General features: G+C 40.6%; 2 protein-coding genes across 2 annotated transcripts; one reads left to right on the top strand and one right to left on the bottom strand.

The window, feature by feature from the left end:
* Positions 1-339: 339 nt before the first annotated feature.
* On the bottom strand, positions 340-5,970 carry cetn4 (centrin 4). Its single transcript, XM_029770843.1, has 5 exons — positions 5,813-5,970; positions 1,401-1,556; positions 1,130-1,258; positions 884-1,021; positions 340-783 (listed from the first exon to the last, which is right to left on the bottom strand). The coding sequence occupies exons 1-5, from the start codon at positions 5,813-5,815 to the stop codon at positions 694-696; spliced, it is 516 nt and encodes a 171-aa protein (XP_029626703.1). The 5' UTR covers positions 5,816-5,970; the 3' UTR covers positions 340-693.
* Positions 5,971-10,321: 4,351 nt separating this feature from the next.
* On the top strand, positions 10,322-11,637 carry LOC115205000 (Bardet-Biedl syndrome 12 protein homolog). The gene is given in 3 exon segments (XM_029770569.1): positions 10,322-10,534; positions 10,536-10,951; positions 11,162-11,637. Coding segments are annotated over 3 exon segments (780 nt in total). The 5' UTR covers positions 10,322-10,391; the 3' UTR covers positions 11,383-11,637.
* The last annotated feature ends 1,287 nt before the right edge of the window (positions 11,638-12,924 follow it).

A 12,924-nucleotide genomic window follows, 5' to 3' on the forward strand; every position in this document is an offset into this window, starting at 1 on the left:
ACACGAAGCAGGATGGCAGTCTGCCATTGGCAGAATAAGCCATATCAAATGAATTATGGTTACTGACTCACCAAGTGATCACTTTTACTGACAGTTAGTCATCTTAAATTTAACCCAGTCATTTCTTATACCGTGCATCGAGTTATCTGAGAGTGACTTAGTCATAACACATTCAGCCAGTCTTAGCATATGTTCATCTGATTTCTTGGATTCAGAGCAGTGAGTTTGTCTCTAGATAATGTGAAGGGTGAAATCAAAATATATTTGGATGATCAAACTGTTTAACTGAGCTTGAGAAAAAGGCTAAATCATGGAAGTCTGTAAGTCAAGACAATTATAGCTGCACTTCATTTTATGTGTCACAAGAGGGAACCAAATAGCCATACAGTAATGTTAGGTGCAAAGGTGTTTGAATAAACATGATCATTTCACTTCCATGGTAAATAGGAGACATTAACTTAGATAAAAGCTATGATTTAATTGAAAAAGTTTAGATATATTTGAAATTATTAAATATGTTTTATTTTTGCTCAAATATCATACAATCGGTGTATAGAGCTGTTAAAATAATTTACAACCCATATGAAAAAAGCCACTATATCACTATATCATAAAGTACCCTTAAAAGAATCAAAGACATATAAGTGAGAGCGTTCCAGCAGTGGAAAATAAACGTTGGGAAACATAAGACATTCAATATAGACTTGTCTTTTTCATTATCCTTAGAAACTCCTGCTCGTTGATCTCTCCATCCCCATCTCGGTCTGCTTCGTCAATCATTTCCTTTGAAAGATACATTGTTTTAACAGTAGGATTGCTGCATCGAATATGTTTAGGAGGTGAAACGGTAGATCAACAAGTTACAAGTTAGGATATAACATACCTGCAATTCCTCATCTGTCAGGTTTTCGCCTAGCTCCTTGGCAACTCTCTTGAGATTTTTGAAGGAGATTTTGCCCGTGCCGTCATCGTCAAATAAGCGGAAAGCCTTCAGAATTTCTTCTTTTGAGTCTTTTTCACTCTAACAAAAAAAAAAAGAATAAAAATCTATTGAGATCATGTTGGGGAGACCAAGTCCATCAAAGATCTGCAAAAGATTGAATCTCTTCTCGACTAAGAAAATACATACCATTTTCTGTGTCATCATACAGAGAAAGTCATTAAAATCAATGGTTCCAGAGCCCTCCTTGTCAATGTCTGCAATCATCTTCTTGATCTCTTCTTTCTTTGGTTCAAAGCCAAGGGCACGCATGGCAACCTGGAGCAGCAGAAATAAATGAATTGGTTATATTCAATAAAAGAAAGAAAAACGGTTTCACAAAAAAATTAAGCATACTCTGAACCAGTAGTTGGCATTATGGTGACTAGTTGAGTGTGCTGTTCATATTGGTATAGCCTACCTTGAGTTCCTTCACGTCAATTGTGCCCGACCCATCTGTATCAAACAAGTCAAAGGCCTCTCTGATCTCCTGCTTTTGTTCCTCTGTCAAGTCTGGTTTAGGACCTGCCTTTTTCCTCTGATTGGAAGTGGTGTTGGGTTTTCTGAAGCCTGAAGCCTGTAACATAACAACAAGCTGACAGTTTAACTTTGTAAAGCTGAACATGAGACAAACATGAACTAGAATCACTATTACCTACCATGTTCATTGTAGATGGCTAGCTGTTGTTATACCCTAGCTGTAGATAAGGTGCAGGTCCTGAAATGAGTCTAGTTTCAACACTACCAGCTAAATGCTGGTAACTGGTCAGATTTAGCCAACACCTTTTATTCATAGCAGATTTAGCTTGATGCACTATTTACAGCATTTATGAAGTGTATATACATTTCCATTAATAAAATATATGTTAGCTACCTGCCCTTAGCTGCCCTTTAGCTAAATGCCCTGTGGCTGGTCAAAATGTATGGATGGTTCGTTTGGGGCCCTGCTCAGTGAGATGTAACACATTCTTCTTCCTAGCTAAAACTGAAGATTGTGCATGGAGCAAGGGGACATTTTTGAAATTTTTATTTAACCTTTATTTAATTAGGCAAGTCAGTTAAGAACAAAATTGTATTTACAATGACGGCCTATACCGGCCAAACCCGGACAACGCTGGGCCAATCGTGCTCCACCCTATGGGACTCCCAATCACGACCAGTTGTGATACAGCCTGGAAATCACCCATTGTAATCCTTGGGTGGGCCGCCTAAGTGTTTTTTCGGGTCGCCTAAGTTCAAACGGTGTAAATATACAGTACCAGTCAAAATTCTAGACACACCTACTAATTTTTTTATTTATTTTTACTATTTTCTACATTGTAGAATAATAGTGAAGACATCAAAACTATGAAATAACATATATGGAATCATGTAGTATCATGTAATGTTAAACAAATGAAAATATATTTGAGATTTTTCAAAGTAGCCACCCTTTGCCTTGATAACAGCTTTGCCTACTCTTGGCATTCTCTCAACCAGCTTCACCTGGAATGCTTTTCCAACAGTCTTGGAGTTCGCACCTATGCTGAGCACTTGTTGGCTGCTTTTCCCTCCCTCTGCGGTCCAACTCATCCCAAACCATCTCAATTAGGTTGAGGTCGGGTGATTGTGGAGGCCAGGTCATCTGATGCAGCCCTCCATCACTTTCCTTGCTCAAATAGCCCTTACACAGCCTAGGTCATTGTCCTGTTGAAAAACTAATGATAGTCCTACTAAGCACAAACCAGTTGGGATGTCTTCACTATTATTCTACAATGTAGGAAATAGTACATATGCAGAAAAACCCTGGAATGAGTAGGTGTGTCCAAACTTTTGACTGGTATTGTATATAATTAACTGTATATATTTTCGGGAGGGAACAACGCTTTAAGTGTAAACTTAAACAACTAAAACCAGATAACATATGCAGAAAAGATAATGGACCTATATATATTTTTATTATATAATCTTTGAGAACTAACAATTACCAAAAAAAAGCTAGACAGTCAGGGAGAATTAAACATTTCAAAACAATACATTTAGCAGTATTCATTTTTGTTATTATGTTTAAGCAAAAGAACACGGCATTATCCAGGGCAGAATACGTCACATTGCAGGAAATTTGCTTTAACAATGCAACACTGTCTCTCAGCTGCATGGCAAAATGTGTAGCATTGCAGGAAATTAGCTTTAAAAAAGCTCCATGGAGAAATTGGCTTTAAAATGCTACAATTTCTCTACGGAGCACCAAGATGGGGGGCCTCTAAAATGTTGCTGCGCCGAAGGCCGACCGCACACATTGCCACGCCCCCTACCACACCCACCACCCTTTTTGATCCAGAAATAAACCTGGAAATATCAAGAAAATAATACCATGACCTAGCCCAAGTCAATGAAGCAAACACAATATAAGTCAACTTAGATACATAGAAAAGTTAAGCAAGCAGAAACATTGTAGCTGGCTCATTCCAACAATTAGGTGCCTTCCACCAATTAGGTGCCATTCTCATCGACGGGGCTGTAGTGGAGCAGGTTGAGAGCTTCAAGTTCCTTGGTGTCCACATCACCAACAAACTAGAACGGTCCAAACACACCAAGACAGTCGTGAAGAGGGCACGACAAAGCCTATTCCCCCTCAGGAAACTTAAAAGATTTGGCATGGGTCCTGAGATCCTCAAAAGGTTCTACAGCTGCAACATCGAGAGCATCCTGACTGGTTGCATCACTGCCTGGTACGGCAATTGCTCGGCCTCTGACCGCAAGGCACTAGAGAGGGTAGTGCGTACGTCCCAGTACATCACTGGGGCTAAGCTGCCTGCCATCCAGGACCTCGACACCAGGCGGTGTCAGAGGAAGGCCCTAAAAATTGTCTAAGACCGCAGCCACCCCAGTCAGAGACTGTTCTCTCTACTACCGCATGGCAAGCGGTACCGGAGTGCCAAGTCTAGGACAAAAAGGTTTCTCAACAGTTTTTACCCCCAAGCCTTAAGACTCCTGAACAGGTAATCAAATGGCTACCCGGACTATTTGCATTGTGTGCCCCCCCCCCCTCCTCTTTTTACGCTGCTGCTACTCTGTTTATCATATATGCATAGTCACTTTAACTATACATTCATGTACATACTACCTCAATTGGGCCGACCAACCAGTGCTCCCGCACATTGGCTAACCGGGCTATCTGCATTGCATCCCACCCACCAACCCCTCTTTTACGCTACTCTCTGTTCATCATATATGCATAGTCACTTTAACCATATCTACATGTACATACTACCTCAATCAGCCTGACTAACCGGTGTCTGTGTAGCCTCGCTACTTTTATAGCCTCGCTACTGTATATAGCGTGTCTTTTTACTGTTGTTTTATTTCTTTACCTACGTATTGTTCACCTAATACCTTTTTTGCACTATTGGTTAGAGCCTGTAAGTAAGCATTTCACTGTAAGGTCTACACCTGTTGCATTCTACGCATGTGACAATTAAACTTTGATTTGATTTTGAGTAGTGTAACTTTGTGAAAAAAACTTTCACCTAATCTTAACATTCTGCCACAAAGAGCACATGTTCAACTTAATAAGCACATGTGCAAGTTAATTAAAAAAAAACATATTTTCCCATCTCAATAGGTTACATTTAAAAAAATACTATAGTAAGTGCCTATTAAGTGCCAAATAAAGTAACAAGGTTGACTGTATGTAACAGGGTTGATGATTTCATCTTAAATCATCCATAAATCCCCTTGAGACAGGGGGAATGGAAGCTTGTTGTGTGAAACAGGGAGGGGGCAATAGCGGAGGTGAATAAAGATGACGGTCCCCCTGTACCTACAAGAAGTTCCCCATATTGTACATTGCTCTCAGTTATCCTTTTTTTTGTATGGTCATTAGCAAAGTATACATGATCTCAATTTTAGCTTCAAGACCAGGCAATTTGGAACATTGAACCATATCGTGCGCCATAGTTTTAAAACTCAGTGGATAGAGCTTAAACAATTATGTCATATCTGAATTCTGCAATCCTTATGCACGTCCGCCATTGAATGCAAGCTCTCCCCAAAAAATATTTGTGAAAACATTGACCAGATCAGTTTTCCACCACAAAATGTTTAAAAAACAGTAGAACTACCTCACCTGCTTTTACACCATGATTTGAATATTAGATGTTCAATGTTTCTCGATGAAAAATATATTTTAAAGGGAATAGTTTCACCATATTAAAACGAGAGTTCAGTTCATGTAGCTGGGTTGACCTCAAATGATGGACAGGAAGAAAAATACAATTAATCACATTAAATGAACAATAACCTTCAAAAATTACTTTGTCAAAGCAAAAAAATACTTTACAATGGTGGTGTAAACTTGGAGAAATGCTGGGGTTAAGAGAATCTTTTTGAAGTCAGAGGACACACAGAGTGACATATCAAAAAGCTGAATTTTGGCACTTCTTTAGCAATTCTTTATTCAATCAGATTTATTTAATTTTCCATGTGGTCTAACATCATAATTAAAGGGCACTTCATTTAATAGAATTCAATATGTGCACAATTTCTAAATAAAATATCAAAAGGGACGCAAAAGGTACTCATTTCGTGGAACGACCCAGCTAAACCCTGTGAATGTGATCTTGAAAAGCTACAGCTATATTCCAGCTACGTCAGCTAGCTAGACAGATGAGTTTTTAGCTAACGTTAGTAACTTAGCGAAAGTAGCTGTTTACTAAGATAGGTACTGTAGCTAGCTAACGAGCTAGCTACCTTGAAATCCATCTGTGTAGCTAGCTCAACTGATACTCAACTGATACTAAACTAACTGACTAGAAGGCTATAGATATTAGTTAGTAAAGCAGAGTTACATACCATCTCGAAATATCAACCCTGCGACGAACAAAATAGACGTATTGCAACTTGAATTCAACAACGTAAAGCTAGAACAGTATCAGGCGGCAGGTAAACAAAGGTTGCCTGAAACTATAGTAGGAGAGTATTTTCAATTACAGGGGAACAGTCCAATAGAAAATGAGTAAATCTTCAAGAAAATACGGAATGGCTTGCCTTGACCAATAGTGGAGTATGTGGGTGGAACATAAGCGCTGGCTTTTCGAATGGCTCTTTTCCTGTCTCCTAGCAACAAACGTGCAAACCGGCGCTTGTTTGCGCACGCGCTCACAAATCAAATCAAATTTATTTATATAGCCCTTCTTACATCAGCTGATATCTCAAAGTGCTGTACAGAAACCCAGCCTAAAACCCCAAACAGCAAGCAATGCAGGTGTAGAAGTACGGTGGCTAGGAAAAACTCCCTAGAAAGGCCAAAACCTAGGAAGAAACCTAGAGAGGAACCAGGCTATGAGGGGTGGCCAGTCCTCTTCTGGCTGTGCGGGGTGGAGATTATAACAGCACATGGCCTAGATGTTCAAATGTTCATAAATGACCAGCATTGTCAAATAATAATCATAGTAGTTGTCGAGGCTGCAACAAGTCAGTAACACAAGAGTAAGTGTCAGTTGGCTTTTTCATAGCCGATCTTTGAGAGTATCTCTGCCGCTCCTGCTGTCTCTAGAGAGTTGAAAACAGCAGGTCTGGGACAGGTAGCACGTCCGGTGAATAGGTCAGGGTTCCAGCAGGTCTGGGACAACAGGTCTGGGACAGGTAGCACGTCCGGTGAACAGGTCAGGGTTCCATAACTGCAGGCAGAACAGTTGGAACTGGAGCAGCAGCACGGCCAGGTGAACTGGGGACAGCAAGGAGTCATCAAGCCAGGTAGTCCTGAGGCATGGTCCTAGGGCTCAGGTCCTCCGAGAGAGAGAAAGAAAGAAAGAGAAAGAGAGAATTAGAGAGAGCATATTTAAATTCACACAGGACACCGGAAAAGACAAGAGAAATACTCCAGATGTGACAGACTGACCCTAGCCCCCCGACAGATAAACTACTGCAGCATAAATACTGGAGGCTGAGACAGGAGGGGTCAGGAGACACTGTGGCCCCATTCGATGAAACCCCCAGACAGGGCCAAACAGGTAGGATATAACCCCACCCACTTTGCCAAAGCACAGCCTCCACACCACTGGAGGGATATCTCCAACCACCAACATACCATCCCAGGACAAGGCCGAGTATAGCCCACAAAGATCTCCGCCACGGCACAGCCCAAGGGGGGGCACCAACCCAGACAGGAAGACCACATCAGTGACTCAACCCACTCAAGTGACACATAACTGGAACAGAGCGTGAGCTGCCTGGGACTGCTGCATACAAACAACAAGTTGTTAGAAAACATTTCATCATTGTGAAGTGCAATTAGTTGTGATTTGCAAATTCGTATCATCTTCCATTGAATGTAAGTTTCCCTTCAATGTACATTATCTGATGTTTTAGGGCAGCAGAACCAGATTTTCATGTGAATATTCTAAAATCCACATAAAAACAATATGCGCATTTTCCCAACAGAGATGTTTATATCAAATCGACGTCTAATAACAGTCTGTGCGTGATGATGTGGTACACATACAAATAAATTTTACGGTTAAATTCCCATGTACTTAATAAAAAAGTTTAACGGGTTTCCATTGTATTTTCAACTCCAAGAAGATGTTGTATTATATAGGGAATACGTTATTGTATCACGTGCCCTCTAGCCAACAGCTCACAGATAAAATACGGGTATACATGATGAGAGAGAGATTACATTTATTTGTCAAACGGCAGCCAAGCATCGATCATCACCACATAAGACCCTCGATATTTATTGGAAAGGAGCATCAAGTTCATCACAGTGCAGTTTCACTACCCTGTGCAGTTCATCATTTATTTAATCTAGCCTAATAAACTGCATGCTTTCCCGAGTCATAGTGGGAAAACAAAACAATATCATCATGTGACTCCAAGTTCACTTTCATATGATGGTTATTATATCAATATTTGCACTTAAAGGCATTTCCACTGACATTTCTTCCATAATGATTTAGACACAAAATTCTCTCATCTTGTCTAGCGTATTTAGTTTTCTCCGCATTTTGGAAAGTTTACCAACAAATGTACTGTTTCCATCAGGCCTGTCTTCAAATGTTTTTATCAGACATGTACTTTATTGCATAAAAAGGTTGGATGGAAACCTGTTTTATGATACAAATTCTTGATATACAGTCTGAACAAAACTGTAAAAACTTGGAAAGTTTCCTTACTACCCAAAATATTTAATAAAATTACATTTTGAACTTACTCTACCAGTTATCTGTATGGTTGGTGCTTCAGCTGGTTGAATTAAGAGCCAAAATATACACAGCAAAGTTCTATTTACCCAACTTTTTAGAGGTCTGGTACTGCCATTGCAATTTCGATCACCTGGCACATGCGCTAAACCATGTAAACATCTGCAAGACTTCAGTTAGTATGCATGCGCATGTACTTCCATCTTTTGCACGTGCCAAACACATCTTGATTGCCACACACAGTGACCCGCGTTTGAAAGTCGGGTTTAAAAAGACTTTCCTGTTGATATTTTGTCTAAAATATTGACCGGTTGAAGGACCAATCCCACGGCCAATCGGCAGAGAAAGTAAAACAATTATTGTATTCAACATTCATGACAGACGAGATGTTTAGGGTTTTGTTTGATGTCAATGTGTGTGACTATGCTGTACACAATGGAAAGCTTCGCCACATTCAGGACTAGCTAGCTACTAGACAACTACACTGCAGAACTAGCTACACCAAAGGTATTCATTGCTGTAGCTCTCACTGTATTTTGACGGAATTAATTATCCTTCTGGTAAATAGTTTGGATAGGTGTTCTATTTTCCCCCAGAATTACCCTAACATCAAATTCCAATCTTACTGGTATTACAGGAAATGGGAATTACAGTAATTAATCAGAGACTTCATAATGGACTGCAGCAGCTCACAGGTTTGGCGGCTTTCACACATTTCTATTTGGGCCCCAATAAAAAAAATATGTTTTTAGACGAGTCAACAGGGGAGTCGTTCTTGGTGTGCACATGTTTCCGCGTCAAGGAGCACTTAAACCTGACCTGCTTCATAGGTCATCTGGCCAATGAGACAATCCAAGCTCACCAGAAGTTCTTCCACTCAGGCACAAGATGCCTGCTGTTTCTGGCTGGGGTCTGGAGCAAGGCTGCTCCAGACCCCAGCCAGCAGGGACTGGAACACTACTCAGGATCGAGGGAAAGATGAACGTAGCAAAGTACAGAGATATCCTTGATTAAAAACCTGCGCAGGACTTCAGACTGGGACGACGGTTCACCTTCCAACAGGCAATCGACCCTAAGCACACAGCCATGACAACGCAGGAGTGGCTTCGGGACAAGTCTCTGCATGTCCTTGAGTGGCCCAGCCAGAGCCCGGACTTGAATCTGATCGAACATCTATGGATAGACCTGAAAATAGCTGTGCAGCGACGCTCCCCATCCAACCTGGTAGAGCTTGAGAATATCTGCAGAGAAGAATGGGAGACACTCCCCAAATACAGTGATATTTCTGTTTTTTATTTTGAATGAATTTGCACAAATTATTATTATTTTTTTTTTTTGCTTTGTCATTATGGGGTATTGTGTCTAGATTGATGAGGGAAAAAATGATGTAATCCATTTTAGAACAAGGTTGTAACGTAATAAAATGTGTAAAAAGTCAAGGGGTCTGAGTACTTTCCGAATCCACTGTATGTTGGGCCGTCTGCAGGTCAAACAGTGTGTCGATTGAAGATGTTAGAGCGGTTGCTTCTTATAGTGGCACATCAGTATTTCAGGGTTCTCCATACACACTGTGACAGAAACCTGTCGTGGTCCCTTCACCTTTGTCCAGTCATAGAATAGTGACAAGCTCTGTGGGGCCTTCGACAACAAGAAACAAAGCAGAATACAACTCACTCATAGCAGATATTTTTGTGGATATGATGAAGCTGATGAGATCACCACACTAGGGTTATTTTCACAAGCAGAGAATTCTAAAGGAGTTGATATTCCTCACCTCGCTGAAGCTGTGAATCGTGGATGTGTGGATGCAATGAGCTTAGTGGTTGAGGCCAGCAGGATAGTCAAAGAACAATGGAAGTGGTGACAGCTGTAGAACATTTTATGTCAAAAAATCTGGTAACATGCACTCTAGCGGGCTGGTCAGATGACCAATCATGTGTTTTACCAGGTTGCGTTAAATAAATGTAAAAAAAAAAAAAAAAAAGATTAACTAGGCAAGTCAGTTAAAAACGAATTCTTATTTACAATGACGGCCCTAACACGGACAACGCTGGGCCAATTGTGCTCCGCTCTATGGGACTCCCAATCACGGCCGGTTGTGATACAGCCTGGAATCAAACCAGGGTCTGTAGTGACACCTCTAGCACTGAGATGCAGTGCCTTAGACTGCTGCGCCACTCGGGAGCCCTATTCTGCTTTCTGCAGAGCAGTCTTACCTTGTTCATCACATGAAAGAGCAGAGGTGGCAAGTTGTTCTCATTAATAGAGATCTCTGTGAAAAATACCGCCATCTTGGTTTCAATAATAAAACTGACATCAGCCATATGACCGACAAGTTGGACTTGAACAGTCTCAGCAAAGAAGATGATTGGCAAAACAAAGTTAACAACTCTGTTGAAAAACAATGTGAATCTAGTTTTGGTCAATGGTGAGGCAAGTGAAAGACTAACCCAGCACTGCTTAAGACACTGTATACTTGTGGTTGACAGGGTGAAGCCCGCCATTTTGAAGGACTTTGCAGAAACAACAGGAGCTGTCCCTGTCACCTATGCCACACAACTGAGTAAGCACTGCGTCGGCACCGAAGTAGAAGTCTCCATGTGGAGAGACTGCAGTGGCAACGGAAGGAGAGCATCAATGGCTGTGAACATTTTTGCTGATTGCAATGCGCTGGTCACAGTGGTCCTCACAAGCTCTGTGCACGGCAAGCTGCAGGCCTTGACTGGTTCTGGCGTTGTGAATATCGTCTATACACCACGCAATGAAAGACAGGAATCTTCTCCCTGGTGCTGGAACAACTGAATTTCTTTGCGTCCATCACCTTCAAAAACACATTGAAGATAATGGTGAGTAAACAACAGGAAAAGATGGAGCCTCTGTCCCACAAGATTAACAAGGAAGAGCAGGAAACCCATACAGGACTGACGTGCTTGAACTCATGGCGCTTGGACTACAATCAATTAGCAGCTGAAAGATTTGAATTGAGGATTATCTCTAGACACTCATTTCTCAAGACTGTTATTGATAGATGACACCGAAGATGGTTTGATGTCCCAATATATGAAGCACAGTGCTGGGAAAGTCTATGACAATGTGACGTTGAAGTTGGAAGCATGGAGAAAAGCCCTGGATTTTGTCTTCCTTGTGTTGCAGACAGAGATCATTACTGGTATAGATCCTAAACAAATGGAAGGGCAATCGAATGTTATGGCGCTATGATGGTTTTTAATTGAACACAGTTTTGTGTAATATAATTTTTGAAATATTGAAAATAGTGTAATGTAATGCGTATATAATGTTTTATTTTTTTTATCCAAATATGCTGAAAAATTAAACTGTTGTGATTTCAGAGATATTAAGTTATTAGAGCTTGTTAGCTGGTCTGGCAGAAGTTTACCACATGGGGGAGACAAAGGATATGAACATTGCGCTATGTCACTTCATGGTTTCCTTGTGTGTGTTGAGCTCAGTAAATGTTTTCATGATTAATCCCATCCTAGAATTACATGTTGATCGTCTCACATCACACCTCATGGACAATTTATATGATACAGTCCACCCAGAGCCAAAGTTACAGAACAAGCAGAGAATGTGTGACATAATTTTATCAACCTCATCACTGACTACAAAGTGAGCATTATAGGCTATTGAGGTGATGCTCACAGTATTCAACATGGAAGATTAAACACGAGAGTCCAGTGTCGACCCTTTAACATCTTGCCACCGATGACATGTAACAGGCTACTTCAAAGATGAGCTCATCTTCTAAAACCCAATGAATAATGTACTGTTGAAGTGTCACTGATGGGCCAAAGGAAAATGTCATTTTTTTTGTCAGTGTTTACCTGAGTCTCGATTTGCTTCCTATGTGTCTCAACTTTGGACACTGCCTAAGTCCCAGCCAACAGGGCATGGTTTCATGACATGCTTGGTCCTGTTTGTCATAACATAGGAAGAGTTTGCAGAAAAGGAAATTTCCTAGACAAAGTAAATGTCTCTCAGGTCTGACTAATCCAAAACCCTGCTAAAAAGGTTAAAGAAATATCAACAATTCTCACTAGGTCCCAGAAGCTGCCTTGTTTTTATGTAACAATTAACTTAATTATGAACTAGAACTTACCATATTTATTTCCATTGGTCATATTCTAACAGACTGTGATGGCTGTATTTTGGAATCCAAGCTATTTTAACTGTAGCATCACTCAGTGGTTGTGTTTCTGTGAATTGGTTGGGGCGTGGTGATGACCAATGACAACTGAGAAGGAAATGGGTAAGACCAAACTAGGGACACATTTTGAAGGTCAAACTAGGGACACGTTTTGAAGGTCAAACTAGACACATTTATTTTTATTTTTATGTCTGCTCACAACCCAACTTACGTTTGAGGAGTGTTTGGAGGAATCCAAGGCCTAATACTTCGTCATGGTAAACAGAGTTAGACAGTGTACCTGGAATTAGATGAAAGCATTTTAATTTGATGTACTGTCTGAAAATTATGTCCATGGCACACAAAGCCCACACAAGACCTACTGTTTCAACTCAGTATGATTCTAAAATTATCATCAGTCCGTGTGAGGATAGTCAAGTGAACAGGAAGTATTATTTTGTGCTGAGTCATTGTTGTCTGGCTGTGGTTACATTTTTCATTGATATGCATGCATCCAATTACGGTGATATTATCAACCATAATCTGAGTTTTAGATGTGTGAAGCTCTGTTCTTTGTAGTCTGTCCAGTGGTTACTTTGAAAACAGACATTCAT

The sequence above is a fragment of the Salmo trutta genome, chromosome 13, assembly GCF_901001165.1.
Source record: "Salmo trutta chromosome 13, fSalTru1.1, whole genome shotgun sequence".
NCBI lineage: Eukaryota > Metazoa > Chordata > Actinopteri > Salmoniformes > Salmonidae > Salmo > Salmo trutta.

Excerpts from the sequence above, each read along its gene's own strand:
- cetn4 (XM_029770843.1), bottom strand. Across the intron at positions 1,022-1,129 it reads GTATGATGACACAGAAAATG|AGTGAAAAAGACTCAAAAGA; the intron begins GTATGTATTTTC and ends TTTTTTTGTTAG. Across the intron at positions 784-883 it reads TGACAGATGAGGAATTGCAG|GAAATGATTGACGAAGCAGA; the intron begins GTATGTTATATC and ends TATCTTTCAAAG.